We start from the raw sequence: 24,301 nt of genomic DNA, 5'->3' as shown, positions 1-24,301 counted from the left end.
AGGGGCGCACGCGTCCCTGGGCCCTGCCTCCTGCTCCTCTGACGGCCCGCCTGCCTGGCCCAGACGCCCTCTCTGTGAAGCAAGGTCCCTCTGTCCTGGCCCCTTTGTTACAACAAGGAACATACTAAATTGTAATTGTTTGTATGTCCGTCTCCCCACTCAACTGGGTGTTTATCAGAAGCAGTGACTGGATATTGTCTGGCACCCAATAGATAGTCAATAAATATTTTCTGAGTGAATGTAAGTTGAGGATGGAGGCTATGGGTGTTAACACTTTTTTTTTTATGGGTGTCACACATACTAATTTTTTGTCTATTAAATGCTTACACTGTTTACTTCTTGGCATATCTTCCTTTGCCTCCACAATAATTACATCACTGTCAGAGATGGGAGTAGAATTTGAAATTAGAAAATTCAGCAACAGCTGACATAATACTTAAAACATTAAATTTGCCATAACCAACTCCTTCTTCATTTGACAGAACATCTCAACCCTGACCTGTGTTCCTATTAAATCAAACTTTATTTCCTGTAGATGAGAATGTCTCCTAAACTCAAGTGCCAAAAAGTCAGCCACATTTCAGGAACTGGGATCTTTTCAGTCATGAGTGTCTGAACTTTTCTAAGGGTAGGACGAGGCTGGACAGACTAGATCAGGTCAAGGCACATAGAATCTCAACATTGATGCAGTTGTGTTTGTAGCCCTGAATTCTTAAATGCATATTGTTGTTACTAACAAAGCGAAAGGTGATTAACAGAAAACTAAGGTGAATGGGATCCTATTGACAATATTTGTAGTTCATTAGTGATTTATGAACAACCACTTAAACGGCCATTTATTTGGTGGGACCTTGAACTTTCAGAATACGGCTCCACTGGTCCCTCGATGCACCGCCCGATGTTGGCAGTATTACAGTGGGCTTAGGCTGGGTCTGATTTAAGATTTCCAAATGACTAATTCCAGAGGATTCTCCAGTTTTTTAATGCACAGTGGACCAACTTAGGTATAATTACAATTTTTTGAAATATTACAGTAACACATACAAATGAAACTAATGGAAGAGTATATGTATTGAATTTTAATTTTCAAATATTTGGAGATATTCATGCTATTGATTTATAGTTTAATTGCATGATAGTCTGAGACATATATACATTGTATGGTTGAACTCTTAAAATTAGTTGTAGTTTTTATGGCTCAAGATATGTTGAATGCTTCATTTATTCTCAAATAATGTATATTCTGGCATTGGCTGGAGTGTTCTCTATATGGCAACTGGTTTTGGTTGTTTATGTGTCATTCAGTTCTTGGCTGTTCTTATTGATTCTCTGACTGCTAGTTCCACCTGATACTGGGCGGGGGAAGCATGGACTCTCCAGCTTGCAGATGTATAGCCGTGCCCCTTATCCCTGAGGGTTATGTTCCAAGACCCCCAGTGGATGCCTGAAATGGCTGATAGTATTAAACCCTATATATATATATCGTTCTTTCCTGTATATACATACCTATGGTAAAGGTGAGTTAACAAATAAGGTGCAGTAAGAGCTTAACAATAGATAATAGTAAAACAGAACACTTCTAACAATATGCTGTGATAGAAGTTATGTGAACGTGGTCTCTCAGAGTACTTTATTGTGTGGGAGTCAGTCTTGTGATGATGTGAGGTGCTAAGATACCTACATGAGATGAAGTGAGGTGTGTGACACTGGTGCTGTGACATGGCGTTAGGCTACTGTTGACCTGGTGATGATACCTCAGGAGGAGGAGCATCTGCTTCTGGACTGCAGTTGACAGCAGGCAGCGGAACCTGGAACGCTAAACCCCAGAGAATGGGGACTACTGTGTGAGCCTTTTATTACTGTCATGTTTCCTTTGTGTATTTTAAGCTCAGTTGTTAGGTGGGTATACGTATTAAGTCTTCCTGGTGAATCATTTCTTTTATTATTACCTGATAGTCCATCTTTAATCCTGGTAGTTTTCTTTGTTCTGAAGCTTATTCTGTCTGATACTATTATAACCATTTACTCCTGTTTTCATGACTTCTTAGGCATTTGAGATAATCGTAGCTTTACTTGCAGTTGTGGGAGAGAATGCTTTACCTGATTTCTCCTGATGCTAACATTCTACAGACTAACGCAATGTCACAGACAGGACATTGGTATCGATACAAATCACTGGTCTTACTCACATTTCCCCTGTTTCACATGTCATTTACGTATTTGGTTAAAAGCAATTTTATCACATGTGTAGGTTTGTGTATTTATCACCACAGTCAAGATACAGAGCAGTTCATTACCAAAGGACCCCTCTTCTTGCCCTTTTATAGCCACACTCACCTCTCCCACCCTCCATTCCCTAACCCCTAGCAACCACTAATCTATTGTTCGTTTCTACAGTTGTCAATTCAAGAATGTTACGTGAATGGAATCACACAGCATAGAGCCTTGTGGGATTAATCTTTTTTTCCACTTAGCCTAATTCTCTGGAGGTTCACCCAACTTCTTGTTAGTTAACATTGGTTTATTCAGTTTTATTGCTGAGCAGAATACCAGTATTTAATTTTATAAGAGCATAAACATTGTTCAGTGGCTTTCTGGAGTGGCTATATCATTTTATATTCCCATCAGAAATGTATGAATGATAGCATTTTTCTACATTGTTTCCAGAATTTAGTGTTGTCAGTGTGTTTTATCTTAACCATTCTGATAGGCATGTAGGGGTGTTGTGGTTAACTTGAATTTTCTCTGATGGTTTATGCTGCTGAAGGTCTTTGCATGTACTTATTTGTTATCAGCATATGGTCCTCAATGAAATGTCTACTCATGTCTTTCCCCTGGCTTGTTTTGCTTTCTCAGATTTAATTTTTGCTTGCATTATATATTTTTTCCATCCCTTTATTTTTCACCTACCTATATAAATACTTTTGAAGGGAGTTTCTCAGAGATATTATATATATAGTTGAGTCACTTTTTCATCCCAGTCTGATCATCTCTGACTTGTTTAGACCATGTACTTTAAATATAACTACGGGTATATTTGGACTTAGGTCCACCATTCCATTATTTCTATTTTGTCCCTTGTTTTTTAGTTCCTCTCTTTTACTTTTCCTGTTATATTTTAGGTTATTTGAGCATGTCAGTATTTCATGTTGTGATGTTGACAGTATTTCTTTGAATATCCTTTTTGGTTCTATGGATTACAAAATACATAGTTTTAAACATGTATTCCTATCTGTCACTGCATCTTGATGTCCCCTATTCTGTGGGTCCCTTTACACACCTTTCTTGGCACCGTTAGTGTGTCATGTGTGACACCTACTTGTACCGAGAATCCCATCAGGCAATTCTTGCTTCCAACCATCAAACACTTTTTAAAGCATTCAAGAGAAGAATAGCCTCTTCCCTTTATCCAGATATTTATTGTCTCTGCTCTTCATTTGTTCCTGTTTTTCATGTTTCCTTCTAGTATCGTTTTCCTTCTTAAGAACTTTTTAGTCGTTTTTTTAGACCAGGTACACTATTTACTTCCCTTCATCTGAGAATGCCTTTATTTCACTTTTATTACTGAAAGCTGTTTTTACTGGATATAAAACCTGAGATTACAGTTCTTTACTCTAAAAAATTGTGTGCTAGCCTCTTTCTAGCCTCTCTGGTTTGTGTGAGACATCCACAGTTACTCTGATCATTCTTTCCTGATATGTAACATCATTTTATTATGGCTACTTTGAAGATTTTTCTTTGTCTTGTCTTTTTTTTAATATGGTAAACACATAAACATAAAGTTTACTGTTCTAATCACTTTAAGTGATTATGCACAGTGATAATGTCATGGAGCCATCGCCGCTCTCGTGTTCCAGAGCTTTTTCATGGCCCCAAGTGGCATGTCTTTAGTCACTAGCAGTTTGTCTGAGCATGGATTTCTCTGAGGTTTGCTCAGGTTCTTGAATCTGCAGGTTTATATCTTTTGCCTGAGTTTGGCAAAATTTCCATTATTGTTTCTTCAAATATATTTCTAGAACACATTTTTTTCCGTTATCTTTCAGGGGCTTTGATGACATGAGTATAGATCTTTTGTTATTGAATCACATTTCTCTGAAGTTCTGTTCATTTTTTTCTCAGACTTTTTTTCCTCTCTGTTCAGATTACATACTTTCTATTGGTTCATCTTCAAGTCCACAGACTCATGGGTCTGCCATCTCCACCCTGCTCGTGAATCCATCCAGTGAATTTTCGGTTTTGATTATTGTCGTTTCCAGTTCTAGGATTTTCATTTGTTTCTTCTTGATATTTTCTTTTTCTTTACTGAGACTTTTTATTTTGACATTTGTTTCAAGAACGCCCATGACTGGTTGTTCAGACATTTATGTAATAATCACTGCCTTGAAGTCTTTGTCAGATAATTTCCACATTGGTGTCCTATTGGCATTGGCATCTGTTGACTTATCTTTTTCTTCTACAAGTCGGAATTCTCATGGTTCTTGGTATGTTGAGTAATTTTGGAATCTACATTCGGGATATTTTGGAGATTACATTATGAGATTGGGTTGTATTTAAACCCTTTTGAGAATTTTTGTTTGTTTGTTCTCAAGCATGCAGTTGACCTGCTTAGTTTGGTTCAGGCTACAAGTTCTCACCTCCCTCAAGGGGCTACTGTTTCCATATCAATGCACTTTTCCATCGTTGGAGCAGGTTCCAGGTGTGCACCACCCAGTGGTCTGTCTGTGACCCGTGCAGTGGTTCTCTGTATGTTAGTTCTCAAAGTCTTTGTTAGGCTAATGCCTGATCCACACATGTTTGGCTTGGTGATGCTGTCTGGAAATCATAAACAGCATGCTGGGGCCACTTTCCCGAGCATCTTCCTCACTGTGTTTTCCTCCTTAGAGTTCACAATTTCGGTTCTCTAGCTTTTCCATGTGCTTCCTTGTTTGGGCCCGAGCAGCAGGAGGACAGAGGATGTGAGAAGCGCCAGAGTCCGGCCTGAGCCCCTGTGATCCCACCTCCACTCAGTGGGTGGGAAAATCCGCCTCCCTCCGAGCTGTCACTAGCTGACCTCCATTACAGTCCCTGCCACAGATGTACTTGGGGGCAAGGACATGGGAAGACTGGGGAAAAAAGGGAAGGAACAGCAAAATGGGGGATTTCCGCATTCCCATAAGTGTTAGAAGTCCCCTTTTTTGATCCATGAGCCACAGTTAAGGAGTTTCTGTAGCTTTTTCCTTGTTTGCCATAGTGCTCATTTCTACGTTTCCAGCTCTATTAAGTTCAGGCCACAGGATTCTGCTGGTAACCAAATGGTAACCCCACTGCCGGTTTTGTTGTATTTTAGATTCTAGTGGTCTTATGTGATTCTCTTGCTGCTCTTTACTTACCAGAGTTTTGTCATCTGTCCAGGTTTTATAGTGAATGAAAGAGATCGGTGAACAATGCTTAGGCCATCTTGCCCACACTCCGAAGTCTGGCCTGATCCATGCTGCCTATGGGACCAGATAGGGGATGATGTTTTTTCTCTCCCCCACTTAGTTTTGCATGTAAATTGTGAGGACTGTGTTAATGTCTACACTGTTGATGAGTAGTATGTGGCGTTAGGTCATCTGAATTATCATGAAATATAGTTAAGTTTGTGTGTATTTAAGAATATGGGAATGTAGGTAAGGAGGCAAAATTTATTTATTTGAGGAAAATTTTTTGTGTTGTCCTTTATTTTTTTTATTTTTATTTTTTTATGAAGGTATCATTGATATACAATCTTTGAAGGTTTTACATGAGCAGCATTGTGGTTACAACATTCACCCATATTATCAAGTTCCCCTCCCACACCCCATTGCAGTCACTGTCCATCAGCGTAGTAAGATGCTATAGAGACCCTACTTGTTTTCTCCATGCTATACTGCCTTCCCTGTGCCCCCCTACATTATGTGTGCTAATCATAATGCCCCTTAATCCCCTTCTCCCTCCCTCCCTACCCCCTTTCGCACCCTGTTCCCTTTGGTAATCACTAGTCCCTTCTTGGAGTCTGTGAGTCTGCTGCTGTTTTGTTCCTTCAGTTTTGCTTTTTTGTTATACTCCAAAAATGAGTAAAATCGTTTGGTACTTGTCTTTCTATGCCTGGTTTATTTCACTGAGCATAATACCCTTTAGCTCCATCCATGTTGCAAATGGTAGGATTTGTTTTCTTCTTATGACTGAATAGCATTCCATTATGTATAGGTACCACCCTTTATTTATTCATCTACTGATGGACACTTAGGTTGCTTCGTCATCTTGGCTAGTGGAAATAGTGCTGTAGTAAACATAGGGGTGCATATGTCGTTTTGAATTTGGGATCCTGTTTTCTTTGTGTAAATTCATGGGAGTGGAATTCCTGAGTCAAATGGTATTTCTATTTTTAGTTTTTTAAAGAATCTCCATATTGCTTTCCACAATGGTTGAACTAATTTACATTCCCACCAGCAGTGTAGGAGGGTTCCTAAGGAGACCAAATTTAAAAGGCACATGATATGTATGAGTATGTGAGACACACTCACATAAACACACATAATGATTTGATAAGCTTAATTTAAAATCAAGCTAATCCCTCAGTGATTATATAATTGTCTTCAACTCAAGGAGCAGCATGCTATACTTAAAAGTTATTTTCATTCTAAAGGATAAACATGGGTAATCTTAGTATGAGTCTGTCAATGTTTGAGATGAAAACTTTTTAATTTTTTTACTTGACCATGTTCCATATTCTTGGCAATTAACAGAGAAGAAATTCATAATGTAAAAAAATAGCTAAAGGGAGTTAGTGGTAGGGTTAGAAACCTATGTTATGTATAGTAAAATTTAGTCTATTTCCAAAAGGGGTTAGAAGAGGAGATTCAATTGCTTTGTGACTCTTGGTCATGGGCCAGTCAGGGCCACAAAACCTCTCTGTGTGTTTCAAGTAGAGAAGGATATAATAGAGGGAACTGGGTTGCAATGGTTAAAAGGACTGGAAGAGCATTCCAGACTGTGGGCTGCAGGAAACTGACAGCTGCGCCAGCGGGCGTCCCAGCCCCACCCCCTCCATTGCCCTAGGACACCGTGGCCCTATGTCACTTCCACGTAGGAGTCTGTGCTGCCAGACCCTGTGTGGACCTGCTGCTGTCATCGATGCCAGAGTCAAAGACACACGGATTCTACCTTCTCCTGTTTTATATAAGTGTGTCTTGTTTAGATAACCACCTAAACCTAGAATTCTGCTGTCAAAGGAGTCTGGGAAATGCAGTTCGGTGCCTCAAACCCCTATGGTAGGGTCAGCCCTGAGCAAAACAGGGATGATACAAACTAACACGAATGTTTAGTTCGCTGACATTGTAAAACGTGTTTTCATCATGTGTGTTGTCTTGTAAACAAGATTCGGAGCTGCTTGCGGATAAGAATCGGTTTTGTGTTCTTCACGACCCTGCAGAGCACAGCGCAGAGCCCTGTGTTTGCCGAGAGTGCTTCTCATCCAATCGCAGCAGCGAGGCGCTCTGCCTTCCAGTGGGTGGCTGGTGCCCTTTCTCTCCAGTTGGTTCCCCGGGGGGTGAGAGCTGGACACCGAAGACGGCGTTCCCCAGGGCTCCTGGGCGTGGTTGTCAGTATATCGCATTTATCTACTTTTTAAAGGACACGATTGTCTTTCTTACCAGATGACAGCTTCTGTAGGCCCAAGTATGCAGATAGGTCCGCGAGTAGCCACCCAAGAGCCTCCCATTTACACGCCACTGGATTGTTCTGCGCATGGCCTCTTTAGTGACTCAGAGGGGAAGTTTCTCACTCACCTTCTCAACTGTAGTGGTGAAAAAAAAAAGCATTCTCAAGTAAATGAAACTTACTTCTTTTTTCTAGCTAACAAATAATTTTAAAAAAATTTTAAGCAAAAATTGTCTCATAAAATCTGGCTACATACATACCATCTGGCCTGTGTTCAGTCTTTTTCTTTTAGGGCTTTTTGGAAAGGTCATTGATTCTAAATGAGACCCTTCATTGCTGTGTAATAGTTCACTATTAGATATGCCATGACCTACATTTCCTTATTTTTGAATATTCCTTTTTTGCCATTGTGAATAACACAGGATGAGATCTTGTTCCTAAAATTTCACATGTGTGTTATTTCCTTAAGATGACATTCTAGAAGCAGAGCTACTGAGGTCAAGTAAAACAAGCATTTGTTCTCCCGTGTGTTTCATTTGTTTTCATTACTGATTTCACATGTCATTCCATACTCCTCACCTCTGGCAGCTACCAGTTTATTCTCTATATTTAGGAGTCTGCTCCTGAATTGTTGATTTCTTTGTTTGCTTGTTTGTTTTTTGTTGTGGTGGTGGTTTTTAGATTCCACATGTAAGTAAAATAGTATTTGTTATTCTCTGACTTATTTCACATGGCATAATACCCTCTAGGTCCATTCATGTTGTCGCATATGGCAAGATTTCATTCTTTTTTTTATGGCCGAGTAATATTCCATTGAGTTTATGTAGCACATCTTTCTCCATTCACCTATTGATGGACACTGGTTGATTCCACATCTTGGCTATTGTAAATAATGCTGCAGTGAACATAGGAATGCATATGTTTTGTTTTCTTCAGGTAACCACCCAGAAGTGGAGTTACTGGATTTTATGGTACTTCTTTTTTTAATTTTCGAGGAACCTTCATACTGTTTTTCATAATGGCTGCACCCATTTACATTCCCGACAACATAAGGGCCCCCTTTTCTCCACATCCTTGCCAACACTTGTTATTTCTTGTCTTTTTGATGCCAGCCATTCTGGCAGGTGTGAAGTGATATCTCATTGTGGTTTTGATTTGCATTTCCCTGACTGGTGGTGTTGATCATCTTTTCATGTGCCTGGTGACCATCTGTATGTCATCTTTGGAAAAAAGTCTATTCAGGTCCACTACCCATTTTTTAATTAGGTTATTATTTTTTTTTTTTTGGGTCTTGAGTTTTATGAGTTCTTTATGTAACTGAATATCAATCCCTTATCAGTTATATATTTGCAAATATCTTCTCCTACTCACATGGTCACTGTTCCATTTTGTTGATGGTGTCCTTTGCTGTGCAGAAGCTTTAGTTTGATGTAGTCCCACTTGTCTATTTTTGCTTTTGTTTCTTGTGCTGGCAGAGACCTATCCAGAAAACAATTGCTAAGGCCAGTGTCTAAGAGTTTACTGCCTATGTTTTCTTTCAGAAATTTTATGGTTTTAGGTCTTATATTTAGGCCTTTGATCAATTTCAAGTTTATTTTTGTGTATGGTTTATGAAAGTGTTCATTTTCATTCTTTTGTATGTTGCTGTCCAGTTTTCCCAACACTGTTTATTGAATTGAAGAGACTGTCTTTTTCCCATTGTACATTATTGCTTCCTTTGTCATGGACTAATTGACCATATAAGCACAGGTTTATTTCTGAGTTCTTGATTCTGTTCCATTGGTGTATGTGCCCATTTTTGTGCCAGTTCTGTATTTTTTTTTTACAATTACAGCTTTGTAATATGGTTTAGAATCAAGAATGAGATTCATCCAGCTATGCTCTTCTTTCTCAAGATTGCTTTGACTGTTTTTGGTCTTTTGTGAATCCATACACATTTTAAGATTATTTGATCTAATTTGGTAGGGATTGTGTTGAATCTGTAGATTGCTTCAGGTAGTGTGGACATTTTAATATTCTTCCAATCCATCAGTATGATTTTTTTCATTTATTAGTGTTGCCTTCAGTTTGAAGAAGACAAGGAACATTCAAATCCTGATGAGGGTAGAGGTGGATGTAAACTGATTTTGGGTGATACCACCCAGGATTTTGAGTTCAAGGTCCAGGTTCTGGCTGCTTCACAGCAGTGCTGTGTGATAATATCGGCTGGTGGTGGTGTGTGTGGGTGGCCCTTCCTTACTCATCAGTTGTGGGTCCTGAATTGGGGTCTTGGGTCCTGAATTCAGTCTGGGGTCCTGGATCTGAAGCACACCTTGCTCGGCGCCCAGCGTAGTGGTAGGGATGACTGTCTGTGGAGTTGATTTGAATTCAGATCCGGCTCCCCCCTCTTCCTTCTCGTTGTCACTTTCCCTGTTTCCCGTTCCGTCTCCTTGCTGCTCCTTGGGCAGTCCCGGCATGTCTCTGTGCTCACCCGGGTGTCCTTCATCCCTGCTCTCTCCCTGTCGCAGTCCGTCTGCCCTCGCAGAAGGGCCTGCCTCATGTTGCATCTGTGGTGTTAGGTACCACCGTTGCCCTGCCTGCATGGAGCTTAGTGGTCCTGTTCAATGTTTCCGCATAGGTGCTCCTGGGGCTTCTGTATGCTCCGAAACGCTCATGTGGACACACGTGCCGTGTTCTCCGACCCCAGAGTCCAGGCTGCCCAGTGACAGCCCTGTGCTCTACTTCATGTGCTCTTGAGTCTGTACGGGAAGCTTGATTCTGTCCCGTAGTTGCTAGTCACCCCCTGCTTTGGGTAGTGTGTCCCAGCGGTGAGGCTTTACAGAGAGCCTTGTTCCCGCACAGGACGTGTGCCTCCAGTCTCAGTGTGTCCCAGCGGTGAGGCTTTACAGAGAGCCTTGTTCCCGCACAGGACGCGTCCCTCCAGTCTCTGTTCTTCAGAAGTTTCTTAGTGCCTGTTGGCCTTCAGGTCTCCATATGTTTTAGGGTTAGCTTGTCATATTCCACAGAACAGCATGTTATTTGTATTGCATTTAATTTGTAAATTATTTGGGGGAGAATTGAGATTGTTTTTCAATTTTGAATCTACCCATTCATGAGCATTATCTCCACTTACTCTATTTTTCCTTTATTTTTTACATAGTGATTTACACATTAAAAAAATTCTAGAAACTTTATACTATTTATTGCTTTTGTGAGTGGATTCTTTATTCTATTTTCTGAATGATTTTAATGATTTGAGCAATGCTTCTAATTTTTTCATGTTTTGTTTGTATCCAGGGACCTTGTTAAATTTTTCTTCTGTTAGTTTCCATGTTCTGTTAGAGTTTCTGTTCAAATTACCAATAAGGACACTTAAAAATATTTCATTTCCAGCTCTTTATTATATTATTTTTATTATTAGTTTATTTCATTGGTTAGGACTTTTAGTACAATGTTGAATAAAAGCAGTTACAGAAAACATTCTTGTCTTTTTCCTTATTTTAATATTTTATCAATAATTACAATGTTTATCATAGTTTTTCATATTAAAGTATAAATTTGAAATATACTGAAAGGCATAAAAAAAGCATGTATCAACTATAAATTTACCTGTCTTGTCAGTGTAGCACAGAGAAGACAAGTAGTGACTGGCATCTTACTACGCTGATGGACAGTGACTTCAATGGGGCATGGGGGGGACTTGTTAATATGGGAGAATGTAGTAACCACAATGTTTTTCATGTGAAATCGTCATAAGAGTGTCTATCAATGATACCTTAATAATAAAAAAAATCATTAATGTCCCCTAAAAAAAAAAGAAAAATAATTTACCTGTCTCATACAATTTCCAAGATCTAAGGGTAAATGCCATTATGAATATGTTGTTTCCGTTCCCTTTGTCAAAGTTTATGTAGCTATATCTGTAATATACATATTCAGACATGATTTTGCAAGATAAATACAATCTTTACATATTAATCTTCACCTTTTTTTCTATAGTAGATTGAGGGTAACTTTGTAGTTTAGCATATTTATAGAATTCTTTCTTTCTTTTTAATGGCCAAGTAATATAACATGCATTGGTGTTCCATACATATAATAATTCCCCTGTTAGTGTGTGTGTAGGGCTGTTTCTGACTGCAAACCATGCTGCAATAAACATCTCTGTACATGAAACATACTTTCATAGATTTGTGTTGTCTTAAGGATGTGTTCCTAAAAGTGAAGTCTTTGATTAAAGGGCATATACTCTTAAAGCTTTATATCACAGCAGGTTTGAGGCATATACTGAAATAGGCAGAATGCTGCTGTGAATCCTCACATACTTGTCGCCCAGCTACGGGCAGTGAATGGTCACCCCAGTGTCATTTATACTTGCACCAACTCTTCCTGCATCGGGATTGTTTAGAAGCAATTCCTAGATGCCTTATGATTGCATCCTTAAATATTTCAGTGTGTCAGAAATATGGAGTCGATAATTGAGAAATGCAAATGCAGTACTATTTATCATGTCTGAGAAATTACCAGTAATTTCTTTAATACCAGCAAATACCCAGTGTTTATAATCCTGATCACCTCAGTTTTTTTTAGCCACCCACAGTTTGAATTCAAGGCAAGTCTATACATTGTAATGGGTTAATGTCTTTTAGGATTTTATTAATCTACAGGTTCTTTCTGCCTTTCTCCACTTTGCCCTCTGAATTCGTTTGAGGAAATTGGTGCTGTACAATTTCCCATTGTTGGTATTTGCTAAATGCCTCATGTTCTTCTGTCCTCTGTATGTGCTGTAAATTGGTAGTTAAGTCTACAGCTGAACTTTCAAACAGAATAGCCACATGTGATTATTTTAAGCTAAAGTTAAATTAAAATTTCAGTCCCTCCATTGTGCTAGCCACATAAACACTTAATAGCTAGAGGCCACCATGTTGGGTAGCACAGACAGTATTTCTGTTATAATAAAGTTCTTTTGGCAGCATTAGTCTAGAGGTTAGCTTAGATTTAGGTTTTGTGTTTTTTGTTTCTGGCAAGAATTACTTGTGATGTGTTCTCTCATCCGGAGGCTCACAAAGTCTGGTTCTTTTTATGACTTCGGCCATTGATGATCGTTACTGTCCAGATCCATCATTTCGAGAGGGTTTCCACACTGGTGATGTTCAGATTCCTCAACTATTAGCGGTGATACTTCAATCAAAGAATGCATAAAGCTATGGCATTTTAAACTGTATTGTTGTCAATGTGTCAGAAACTCATTTTTAATCTCTGCTCTGTTATGTACCTTTTCATTGCCGATATTATTTACTTGTGCCTTCTCTGTCTTACCTTGCCAGGAAGCCATATATATTGCTATTAAAACAAAAAGCTTTTGGTTTATTTGGTCATCTCTGCTTTTTTTAAATGTATTTTTTCTTACATCTTTATCATTTTCCCTTCTTTGTGAAACTATTTTTTTTTGCATCTTGAGTTGGGTAACAGCTCATTACTTTTATTCTTCCCTATATAAACACTACAGCACCTTTATTTTCTATTTTAATAATTTGGAGAATAATTTCTGTATGACATGGACTCTGAATTTTTATGAAGACATCGTTTATGAGAGTACAGTGTCAATTTTAGTAATGGTTTTATGTATATTTGAAAAGGTTGGATATACTCACTGGCTACAGGTTTCTATATGTATTCACTGGATAGTTAATTTTGCTTAGGTCTCCACATATTACTAATGTTTTACTTCTTGGTTAACAGTGTTTGACAAAGGTGTATTAAAATCTTTCATTAGGATTTTGGACATGACAGGATCTCAATTCTGTTACTTTTAAGACTATTATACTTACTGAGCACAAGCATATGATGGTTACACATTGATGAATTATTCCTTCATTATATATACAGAGTTGCTCTTTAACCCTTTAGATGTTTTTGCCTTAAATTCTACTCTGTCCAGTGCTGGTATTATATAATACCACCTTACTTTTCATCATTTGCCTGGTAATTCTTTTCTTATACTTTATATATTTCTTGGAGTGTCGCTTTAGTTTCTTTTAAGCCTCTATCAGATTCTCTCTTACTAGATGCATTTTGTGAGTTCACGCTCCCGTTACTACTGTTTGGATTTATTTCTGTCTCCTTACAGCTTAGTCATTCCTATTTACCATTCTTTTCTCTGAGGTTTTTTTTTTTCTCATTTCTTCATATGGTTCCGTAAAACTTGCTCTAATTTTTTTTCCCTCCACTGTATTTGAAGGCACAGATGAAATTTCTAATGTTTTCAGTGATTGCTTTCAAGTGTTTACTACCCTAAGTATTATGTGACTATAAATCTCTGTCATAAAATCTACAGCAATTCAGTATATGCTTACTGTCCTCTGACTATGAAAAGGATGTGGCGTGTCTTAACCGTCCATTAAGTGACCCCCCCTCGGCCCTTTTTGGTTTCCTAGGCTTTTAACTTTAGCTTTTTTTTTTTTTTTATGTTAGTGGGGCCATTACTTTCCCAGTCAATTCAATTACTGATATTTTGCCAATTTCTTTGCTTGTTGTTTCTCATATTCCCATGCCTTAAAAAAATCCATTGGCTTTGCTTTTTATCATAGTGAGGCACATCCTTTAGTAGTTGTTTTTGTGTTTTTGGTGTCCATCACTTTCTTAGATTTTTTTTTCCCCTTTCCTGAAAGAGAAGTTTTAGATTGTTATAAAATATTTGACACATGCAAAGGATATGTGCACAGATTCATCCTGTGAGTGTATGCTATGGAGTGTAATAGCAAGTGAATACCGACTAATTCACCACAGGCATTTCCAGTGCAGGCATTTCACCTGTGTATAACCCCTGACTTCACCCCTAGAGGAAAACTACGGGTCTGAATTTACCCTTTGTCATTGTTATTTATTTTTTGCCTTTACAAACACATGCATTGGGCCTTAAAAATAAGTTTAATGGATTTAGATGGACTTATACGTGAACTTCATAAAGATAGCATCACATGTAGGTAGTCTTGTTCTTTATTCAAAATCATGTTTCTAAGATGGATGAGGGTTAACAGCAGTTTTTTTCTACTGGAGTTGTGAATAATACAGTGTTTGCATACATTCTCTCATTAGTGGGCTTCACTGTTTCCACTGTTTTGCTATTAATAGCAGTGCAGTCAGGAACTTTCTGGAGCTAATGCCCGCCTTCGGCGTTTCCTTGGGGCGCACACGTGGCGTGGAGGCGCTGGGCCGTGGGCTCAGCCTTAGGCAGTAAGCGCGCAACCGCCACTGCCTAGATGCTGGGCTTCCGGCGTCCTGTGGCCTGGCCCTCTCGCCAGCTGGCATTTCTGGTCCGTGAAAATGATTTGATTTTGTCCCTTGACACTTGTTTAATCTTTGCGGTTGGTTTGGAATAATGGCATGTGTCACCTATGAACTTCAGGGATCATCTTGATGTGAAGCCACCATCAGTAACTTCTTCAAATGTTCAGTGTCACAATAAGACCCTTTCGGGAATTAGAAGGTTAAATCCTTCATACGATAAAGTAGCCGGTGTTTTCACAAACTTTTCGTCTAAAGAATGAAGAACAGCTTTACTGTTCTGAATTTAACATACATCATTGTTGTTCAGCTGGGGGTGATTTTGTCCCCAGGATATTTGCTAATATCTAGAAACATTTTTGACGGACATGGACAGGAGAGGTTGACATCCGCTTGGATCTGGTGACTACGGATCATGGATGCTGCTAAGCATGGTACGGACAGCGATCAGGACAGCCCGCAACAAAGAATCACCGGTGCCGTGCGTCGGCAGTGCTAGGGTTCGGAACCTTGACGTACGCGGTGACCAGTCGTGGTGTTGCATCAGTTCCAATCCTAAAATAGGATGGATTCACCTATTTTTGACTTTTCTTCTCATGTCACATCTTTGGGAGTGTGTGTTTGCAATGCCTGGGTAATAAAGCAAATGGATTACTTGCACAGTTTCTACTAAGTGTTCCATTAGTGTGAAACGAGAGATTAATTATCAAGAAGCGATGTGTGCCGATCTGCCCTGTCCTATGGAGAAGCCGGGTGCAGTATGTTTCTGTCTGTAGACAGGGTGTGTAGGGGCGGGTGCTACGCCTCCTGTGTGGATTCCCCTGGGATTAAACCTCCTCCCAAGGCCCCAGGAACCAGAGGGAGGTGTTCTCAGATACATCAGGCACAACTGGGGTGGGACTTGGCCCGTGGATTTCACTGAACTTTTTGGGGAAAGCCCAGACATTCCTCCCCCTACTTGACTGGCTCAACTAAAGGCTTAGGGCTACCCAGTGAACTGGACTCCAGAAGTCTGAATTTCAGCCCCCCAGCTGCTGAAACCTGAGTTCAGGCTTCCCCAAAGGGAGAAGGGAGGTGGGCGGAGGAGAAAAGGCATAATCAGCATTTTATTACCGTCCTCAGGAAGTAGGAATGGGAAAAAAAGTAGGTTGGAGCAAGGAAAGTTAATTATGGGAGGTTATTTGACAGGAAATTACTAAATACAAACAGACAGAAGAAACACATTTTAAAGCAGGGAAGGAAATCTCAAGTTACTTCACTGTGTACATTCAAAACCCCAAAGCAAATTCTGAAAATAGCAGTTTAAACAAAAGCTATCTTATCTGATAAAAGTATTTCAAACACAAAGGGAAATTTATCTATTGGGCAGGCAATCTTAAAATAAACCGATTCTGTTGATAGCAGTGCAGATTTAATTGTGGGAAACCCCTTTTAGAGGTCTGAATTTATCTTATAATGTTTTGGATTCTTTTAAATCTGGCATTTCAGTACTGTAAAGTTGTATATGTGTGTCACCCTGCAAAATGATGTGTGTGAAATGAAAAGTATGTACTTCTGTTTTAGTATGTCAGAACTTTTAGTATTTCTGAAAGGGTGTTATATCAGTAAAAAAAAAAAACTGAGAAAATGCTGGTGGAAATGCTTATTTCCAGAGGTCATATATTTTAACTGTTTTAATTATTTTGTAATTGATTTTGGTATAATCTCATTTGTTGTTGTTTTGCAGTAATTGGGAAAGTTGGCAGAGTTTTTGTAAGTCAGCCACACATATTTGGTAGTGTTTTTCTTTAAAAGACTAAGTGATTTAAGGAGCAGGACCATTTCCTACCCTTAGTCCCTTCTGGTCCCCCAGTGGCTTTCTGTACATGGTCACTGGGGCTGGGGTGGAAAGGCGTGCCGAATGGCTGTGGAAAATTCTGACCCTTTTATTTAAGGCTGCGGCTGCCGTTCTCCACCCCCTCTCCCCAGCAAAAACCCCGTACACAGATACGTATGTATGTATGTATGTAAATATGAACACACACATATTTACGTATGGATTTTCCAAAGAAAAGTAGAAGAAAATTTATTTTCTGCCTCTCTGTAGTGGATTCTGTACGGGCATTTTACTAATAGTGGAGATACTGAAGGGCCATGTGATAGGAATATAGTCTGGGTGAATATAAAACTATACAGTCTGTGGACAAAGTTACACATTCCAAGTTGGTTCAAAGAAAAGGCAATATTTTGAAAACATAAATGGAGCTCCACGTCTGCATTCCTTCTCAAAGGCCAACACCTGTAGAAAGAATGCAGGTTATTTCCATTTGACCTTGCCTCGTGGGGCTGAGTGAGGGGGTGAGATATTACAGTGTCCAAGTTAGGAGCACCTCTCTATAGCCAAGTCTCCCGGGGCAGCACCTGTCTGTCCACAGGAAGGGAAAATACGACCACAGGCAGGAACAGTCCTCCCAGCTTTGAAGAGCACGCTTTGTGTACCACTAAGTCATATGCTGATGGATGAGTGGGTGTAGATAATGGGCAATAAGCCATAACCGTCTAAGCAATCAGGCTTACATTTTGCAAGTCCTGGGAAATCCCAGGCAGACAGTATTAGTACACTTAGGCTGAGTCCTCTGTGAGTGGTAGTTGAAGATAAAGACATCATTGATGTTCCAGACGGATTCTCATCGTGCATAAATAATTCCTGAGGACGGAATTAGCTGCCTTGAGCGGTGCTTCTATTCCTTCAGGCCACTTGCATTAGTTCAGCAGTTTACTGCGGTGTCTGAAGGACTAATGCACAGGCCAACATTGGGAAGAAAATTACGCACAGTACATTCTTTTTGAACAAGGGATAAGAAAGTAAAGAGGTCTGGCCTATTATATGTTGTTTATTCATGAATTCAACAGCTATTTCTTAATTGTCCTCTGTATACCAGGAACTGCTGTCAAGTCTGAGAATACAATGTTGAGCTGCAGCTGACATGGTCTCTCTTTCTTAGAACACACAGCTTACTGTTGTGTATTCATGCCTCCTCCACAGTCTAGCTTCGTGATTGTGGGCGAGGTCATTTTCCTTGTATAAATGAAGACCATTTATACAGATGATCCGTAAGATCTTGTTCAGTGCTCCTGTTTTCTGAATATATATATACTTGTGTTGTTAAAGATTTTTATCCCTGTGACCTTCATTGGTGTTTTGGCAAGTGATGGAAAATGGTGGACCCGAGTAGGTCTGCGTAGCTGGTGTTTCCCAGATCAGAGTCATTGATTTGATGTTTGAGGAGATTAGTTACCATTCATGGGTTTGTACCGCTTTTATTGTCCATATGTTTGACTGGCTCTTGCACACATCCAGCTTCCTAAGACTCAAGGTTATTTTAAAAAGAAAACATGGTTTCCGCTGATGATGAGAACAACCGTTCTGAAGTATGGTCTTCAAGCACGAAAGGTCATTGTCACACAGACTTCTTTGCTGAGACACTAGCCCCGGGCAGCTGTGTTGTTCTGAGTTCCGATTCCATGCTGACCCACAGGACTTTGCTCCAGGCAGGTCACTGCCTTTGCCTCTTTTAATCTAGTATTATTGGGAGTGTTGATGGACTCAACGACCGATTACATCAACTGGTTTTGTAAATAAAATTTTACTGGAACAAAGCCATGTCCACCCATTCATATATTGTCTTGCAGCTGCTTTGGGGCTTCAAGGGCACAACTGAGAATATAGCTGGTGCAAAGATGAAACCCCAAATATTTACTGTCTGTCCTTTAAGAGAAAAAGTTTTGCTGATACCTGGATTATAGGGCTATGCTTGTAGAATTTAGTCTCAAACTCCAGATTTTAAGGTTGTGTGGGACTATAATGTACTTTTCTTTCAGGAAACATAGTTTATGGCCCCCACCCCTTTTTGCAATATGCTAGTGACGAATGAGCTTTGTTAATTTATAACTTTTTAATTCTCTGCTATCAAGATAGCAGAATTTAATAACTATGTACACTACAATTTTACTGTTTTGGGGGGGATAGTTTCCATGATAATGGATCCATAAGTGATTTTGTCTGCTTTAAAAGCCAGGGACCCTAAATTATTGCTGAAGCATTTTTATTCTGTTAAATAATCAGTCTTATGGAGCCTGAGACCCTAGCTTTCTTCACATGTCAGCTGCGAGGAGAGATTAGACAACATTTCAGAGATGTGTAAGCACTTGGAGACATGTTTATAATCTTCCCCTACTGTTTCCCTGTGTTTGTGGCTGTGGAGCTGTGGGGCTGATGAGTCTGGACTGCGGGGGTGCTGAAGTCAGAATTAGAGAAAGCTGGACTCAGTCTGAGCTCTGGCCGTCATCCAGGGGGTGGGACCCACAGTTGTGAGCTGAAATGCAGTGTCATAAAGCTGGGAAGCCGAGAACAGAGAGGGTCAGAGCGGCAGGTGGGCAGAGCGGGGACTGGAGTTCGCTGGCCAGCGTTTTCTCAGGGGCTCAGAGTGGGTGCGCACTGACAGGACAATTCCATTTTAAAGGGGTTTAATGGTGAGGAAAATAGCTACTCAGCAAACGTTGACTACAATGAATAATATGTTAAATTAAGGGGAAAGGAAGAAGATTAGGATCAAGCAGGGCTTATTTCATGGCTTCAGATTTGCCTACTAATAAGTAGCCCTTTGCACCTCGAAACTTTTGAATAACTACTGGTTTATTTACTGTATAAGCTTTTGATATTTGAAGTGTGCCAATGAAAAATTAGTTTTTAACTTGAGGCTTCATGTTTATAGCCAAATTCCTAGAAATTCTTTGTTTATTTCTTCCGCATTTAGGGAGTGCGTCCTCTGCATTTTTCTTGCCCTCTTGGGGCCTATAGTCTCTTGACAGTGACTGATAGGTTGACAGGTACTTTCCTAGAAAGGTGATAAATGTCCCAGTAAGGTGTGCGCAGGACCTGGAGGACTTGCTGAGGAGGGGGTCCCGCTGGAGCGGAGGAATGGGGACAGGGCCGTGCAGAGAGGGTTCCCAGAGGAGAATGCCTTATTCTGAGTCATCTGAGAGATGCTTTTCTTTAGAAGGGGAGAATGTGGAGAGCACGTACCCAGGCCCCTGAGGAAGCGCTGGGGCAGCAACTCAGACCGCAGTTGCTGGGGAAGTCCCCACCCACCAGTCTAATCTCAGGCACTTCAGTTTTCCCCCCCGGCCTGACCCTGTCTGAGAGGAAAGAGGCATGTGCCAAAGACCCAGCTGTGTTAGACAAACAGCGTCCATCCTAAAAGTGAAATGGATTAAGTCATGCAGTTTTCTGGAGCAAACCCAAATGTAGCAGCATCCGAGGGGCCCCGGACAGACCACCGAGTCGGGGGGCCACCCTGCTTCCCAGGGCCCGGCCGGCTGCGCTGGAGGCTTCTACTCGCCCCCCTGGCATGGCGGAGGATCTCTTACCTCTTCCCAGGAGATTTTATAATTAAGTGAGATAAATAAAGGGAGGAAATGTGTAATGAGGTCCTGACTTCCATGTATGCCAGATCAAAAAACCCCCCAGAAAAACCCCAGCCCACAGGTAACAGTCTTGGGGGAGGAGGTGCAGGGGCGGCCCTGTGGCCGTGTTCCCAAGATCCCCCCAGACGTCCGAGCCCTGCGCAGGCCGTCGAGGAAGGGCGCGGGTCTCCCTGGGACGGGCCGGAGGCTGCCCGGGCCCACACTGCTGCCCGGCCGCGCGCGGGGCTGCAGGGACGCCGGTCCTGCCCGAGGGGCGCTCGGCTGCAGCAGGGACGCCCCAGGGCGCCCTCGGGCCGCAGGGGCTGCAGGCGGAGGGCCCCTCCCCGATGCAGCAGCTTTCTCCCGGCCCCAGGGCTTCAGTGGGTAGCTTGGCACGACAGCCGGGCTTGGGGAATTTCCCTGGGTTGGGCCAGGACTTGCTTCCAAAATAACACCTTTCAAAGCATGCAGAGACCTTCAGGAATTAGGTAATTGTGTGATATTTATAAAATGAATTACATTGTGCTAACAAAGTCCGGGCAGCTGTTTCTGATGCTGAAGTAAATAACACCTTATGATTCATTAAGGCTGGGAGAAAAAGGCTTTTTTAAAAGTTGCTGCTTTGCCGCTGAGCCTTGGCAAAAAATTCAGACAGCTGACAGCCGGGGTAGTAAAGTTTCAAGGTAAAGTGCTTATGTCTGGGTGTGCATGACATGGTTAAGTTCTATTTCATTTATAAAACACTTAGCCAGCATTTAAAATATGCTTATCCATGTATGTGGAGAGGCACAAAGATGTTAGGTTATTGCTCCTGTCCTCCGTGAATTCTCCCTCTAGTGAGGGGACAGATGTATGAACAGATAATTGCAATTCAGTGAGCTAAGTGCTAACAGAAGGATAAGGGAAATGTTATAATGGTATGAAGAACATATCCATTTACAGTGAAAATGGAGAGGAGGGAACAGCTTCACAGAGGAAGCGACATTCGAGCAGCACTTGATGGAAGAGGAGGGATTTTTGAGATCAGAGAAAGATGTTGCCTTCTCTTAGCTCTAATTCGCTAGCCTTCTCTGACCCCAGGGCCTTTGCACATTCACCTCTGTCTGCCTGGAAAACCTCTCTCTTGCCTGGCTCAGTCCTTTAGATTCAGATCCCATGTTACTCCTTTAGGCAAGCCTGACTTCTCTAAGTCAAACCCTTCCTGTTATAGGAACTCGGGCATCAAGCACCTCTCCATTTTAGGGCTCCTATCATGGCTGTGCTTCTAGATTATCTGCATGATTATTTGCATGATCTGTTTTTGCACTAGACAGAGACTGCCTCTTTTTGTTCAACTTTGTTTCTTGACTAAATAAACCTTTGTTGAGAATGAGATGGAGGGCATTCCAGGTGTGAAAAAACACTGTGCGCTCAGTGAGCAGCAAGAAGATAGGTCTATTCTATCTCAGCGTGTGTGAGCTGGGGAGACAGGCCATTAGGCCATTTAAGGAACTTTGAAGATCTGAGCCTCTGTTTATGTATAGCTTGGTTAATATTTTTAAGTATAAAAAGACATGTCAAAAATCTGTCTCTTAATATTATCAGTACCGCATGGTTTAAGTCAAAGATGAAGTGTTAAGCGTACTTTTTAAAAGGGTTTTTGGATATGGTCTTGGGCCTTTAAAATATATACTTTATAAAGTGTTGTTATAGTACAGCATACATACCAAAAAATACACAACACATAGTCATACACCTGGATGAATGACCACAAAATGATCCTACATGTAACTCCTGTGTAGGTTAAAAATAGGTTTACTCCCTGGAGCCTGAATTGTAAGACTTGGCAGCATATCAGAAGTGGGAGATGATTGGGGAGAAGCTTCTCTGCCAGACTGCAAGGGCACGGAAGCTTCTAGAGAAGAGAGGAAAAGGGCTCTCCTGTTGCTGCCAGGCCCACGCATCAGTGAGACAGGATGCAAACCCCTGTCTTTGCATGCATCCCCAAGCAGGGCTGCAGAGTACCGTGGGGAGGATGGGCTGAGCTGCTCAGGGGCCTGAGGGGGAGGTTTTTAAGGAGACATTGATTCCTGTTTCTGTCCTCACCAGGAACACTGTCTCCTCACCACCCGCGTTGCTGTGGAGCTGGGTCTGAGTTTAGGTCTTGTCACACCAGCCTTCTGGAGAGCCGTGTGGACTGACCCACCCATGTGACTTCGGGGTTGCCTGTCATGGGCTGGTGTTGGAGCACCTGGTCTTGGAGTCTGATCTGTCACTTACTAGCTGGGTGTCCTCTAGCCATTTTTAGTTAATTTCTGTGTCTCACTTTCCTTGTTTATTGCCCAGGGACAATGAACAAATCTACCTCTTGGGGCTGTTGTGAGATTTGATGCATCCATTTATGTAAAATGCTTATTGTACAACCTAGAGTGTAATAAGCACTCAATAAGAAAGCAAACTTCTCTAGTTGAGAATTTCTTGTTTTTGACTTTAATACAGTGGGTATCTCTCATGGGCTACCAAAGTAATTTGAGGGCTTTTGAGAGACAAGATAGGAGAGTCAATGTTGTAACTTTGGTAGAGGGAAAAGGATGTGTGAACAAAACCACTGCCTTGGTAAATGACCCCCGGGCAGGATCTGCCTCTCCAGACCAGGAGTGTTGCATCCACAGCAATGGGCGGGTCATGGGCATGGGTACAGGGCATCTCAGGAAGAAACAGGAAGGAAGAAAGCACATCGCAAGGAAGTATTGACTTGATCCTCAAGGTTATAAGTGGACATCTGTGTTGCAGTTGGGGAAGGGGACATGCCAGAAGGGATCTGCAGGAATGGGGAATGGGGAGGGTAACAAGAATGGTGTTTGAACAGCCACAGGAGAAGGCGTGCCTGGAATTCTGAGAAGAGACGTCAGTGACAGGAGGTGAGTGTTTATGACTCAGATGTCTAAACTGAGTGCAGAGTGTGGCTTAGAGAATAAGGGAGTTAATCTGGGGAGGTGACCCCATTTGCTTAGATAGCACTGTGATGAGAGACACTCCTCCCTGGCTGTGGCAGTGGAAGGAGCCCAGAGAGGAAGAGCAGGGACACACCCACGCAGGGAAGTGCCCACACACCTTTCTACCGTGTCAGGTGCTCTGTGCAGAGATTCCCATTCGTGATTTAGCGCTAGTGTGGAAAGTCCTGAGCACTCAGTATTACTAGCTTCATTTCACAGGTAAGAAAACCGAGGCTGAAGAAGCTCAGTTCTTGGAAACATGTTTAACACTAACTGCAGATTAGACCTGAGGCCGACTTAGACCCAAGACTCCTAATCCCACTGTGTTGACTCTTGTTTATGAAGGAGATACGCACCTGGATTAAAAAAAACTTCAAAGGAAGGAGTGCCGATAACTGATAATGGCATTTGGGGAAGAATAAAAGGGCGAGAGAAAGGAGCGCTAATACCATGGTCCGACACCAGGGTGCAAGCCGGCCGGAGGACGTTCTGGGTGATGTTCTTTTAAAGCATGAGTTACAAAATTCAGAGTAAAATGAGACGAGGGAGGCGAGGCTCTAATATCCAGACCTTTGCAGGGAATCTGTTTTTGCTAAGACCAGAATGTGGTCAAATCTAGACTTGCCTTTTGAACAATTTTACCTCCCAAATGTTAAGTAAATTATCTAAGAAACTAGAATACAAAGTTCAATTGAAGAAAGGAAGAAAATTCAGGATTGTTTTGGAAGTAACAGAGACTTGGGGAAGAACAGCATTATTTCAGAGCCAGAACAAGAGGAAGACAAGGTGGTTCAGCGTCACTTACATTTTAGGCGCCGAATGGCTAAGATTTTCCGTGGACGGTTCTCACGGGCTGTCGCTGGTCCTGGAAGTGTTCTGTTCTGAAGTCTTCTGAGACGGTATCCAGGACAGAGAGGACAGCCCATTTTCTGTGGGCGTCTGGATGGGCAGATGGC

The 24,301-nt window shown here is 41.3% G+C and overlaps 1 protein-coding gene across 19 annotated transcripts in view; it reads left to right on the top strand.

Moving 5' to 3' along the window:
- LOC108389730 (uncharacterized) overlaps positions 1–24,301 on the top strand; it is a 603,223-nt gene that overhangs the window by 85,887 nt on the left and 493,035 nt on the right. For 8 of the 19 annotated variants that reach the window (XR_012126343.1, XM_073224880.1, XM_073224881.1 and 5 more), the window contains one exon: positions 8,596–8,630. The exons of the other annotated variants lie outside the window; for them this stretch is intronic. Coding sequence is in view for 7 of the 8 variants with exons in the window: in XM_073224880.1 (XP_073080981.1) it covers positions 8,596–8,630 (35 nt within the window). In the remaining variant the exon portion in view is untranslated. The remainder of the gene's footprint in view (positions 1–8,595; positions 8,631–24,301) is intronic. 19 annotated transcript variants of the gene reach the window in all.

The sequence above is a fragment of the Manis javanica genome, chromosome 16, assembly GCF_040802235.1.
Source record: "Manis javanica isolate MJ-LG chromosome 16, MJ_LKY, whole genome shotgun sequence".
NCBI classification, from domain to species: Eukaryota; Metazoa; Chordata; class Mammalia; order Pholidota; family Manidae; genus Manis; species Manis javanica.
Note: the sequence above shows the minus strand (reverse complement) of the source record. Positions and strands in the feature narration are given on the sequence as shown.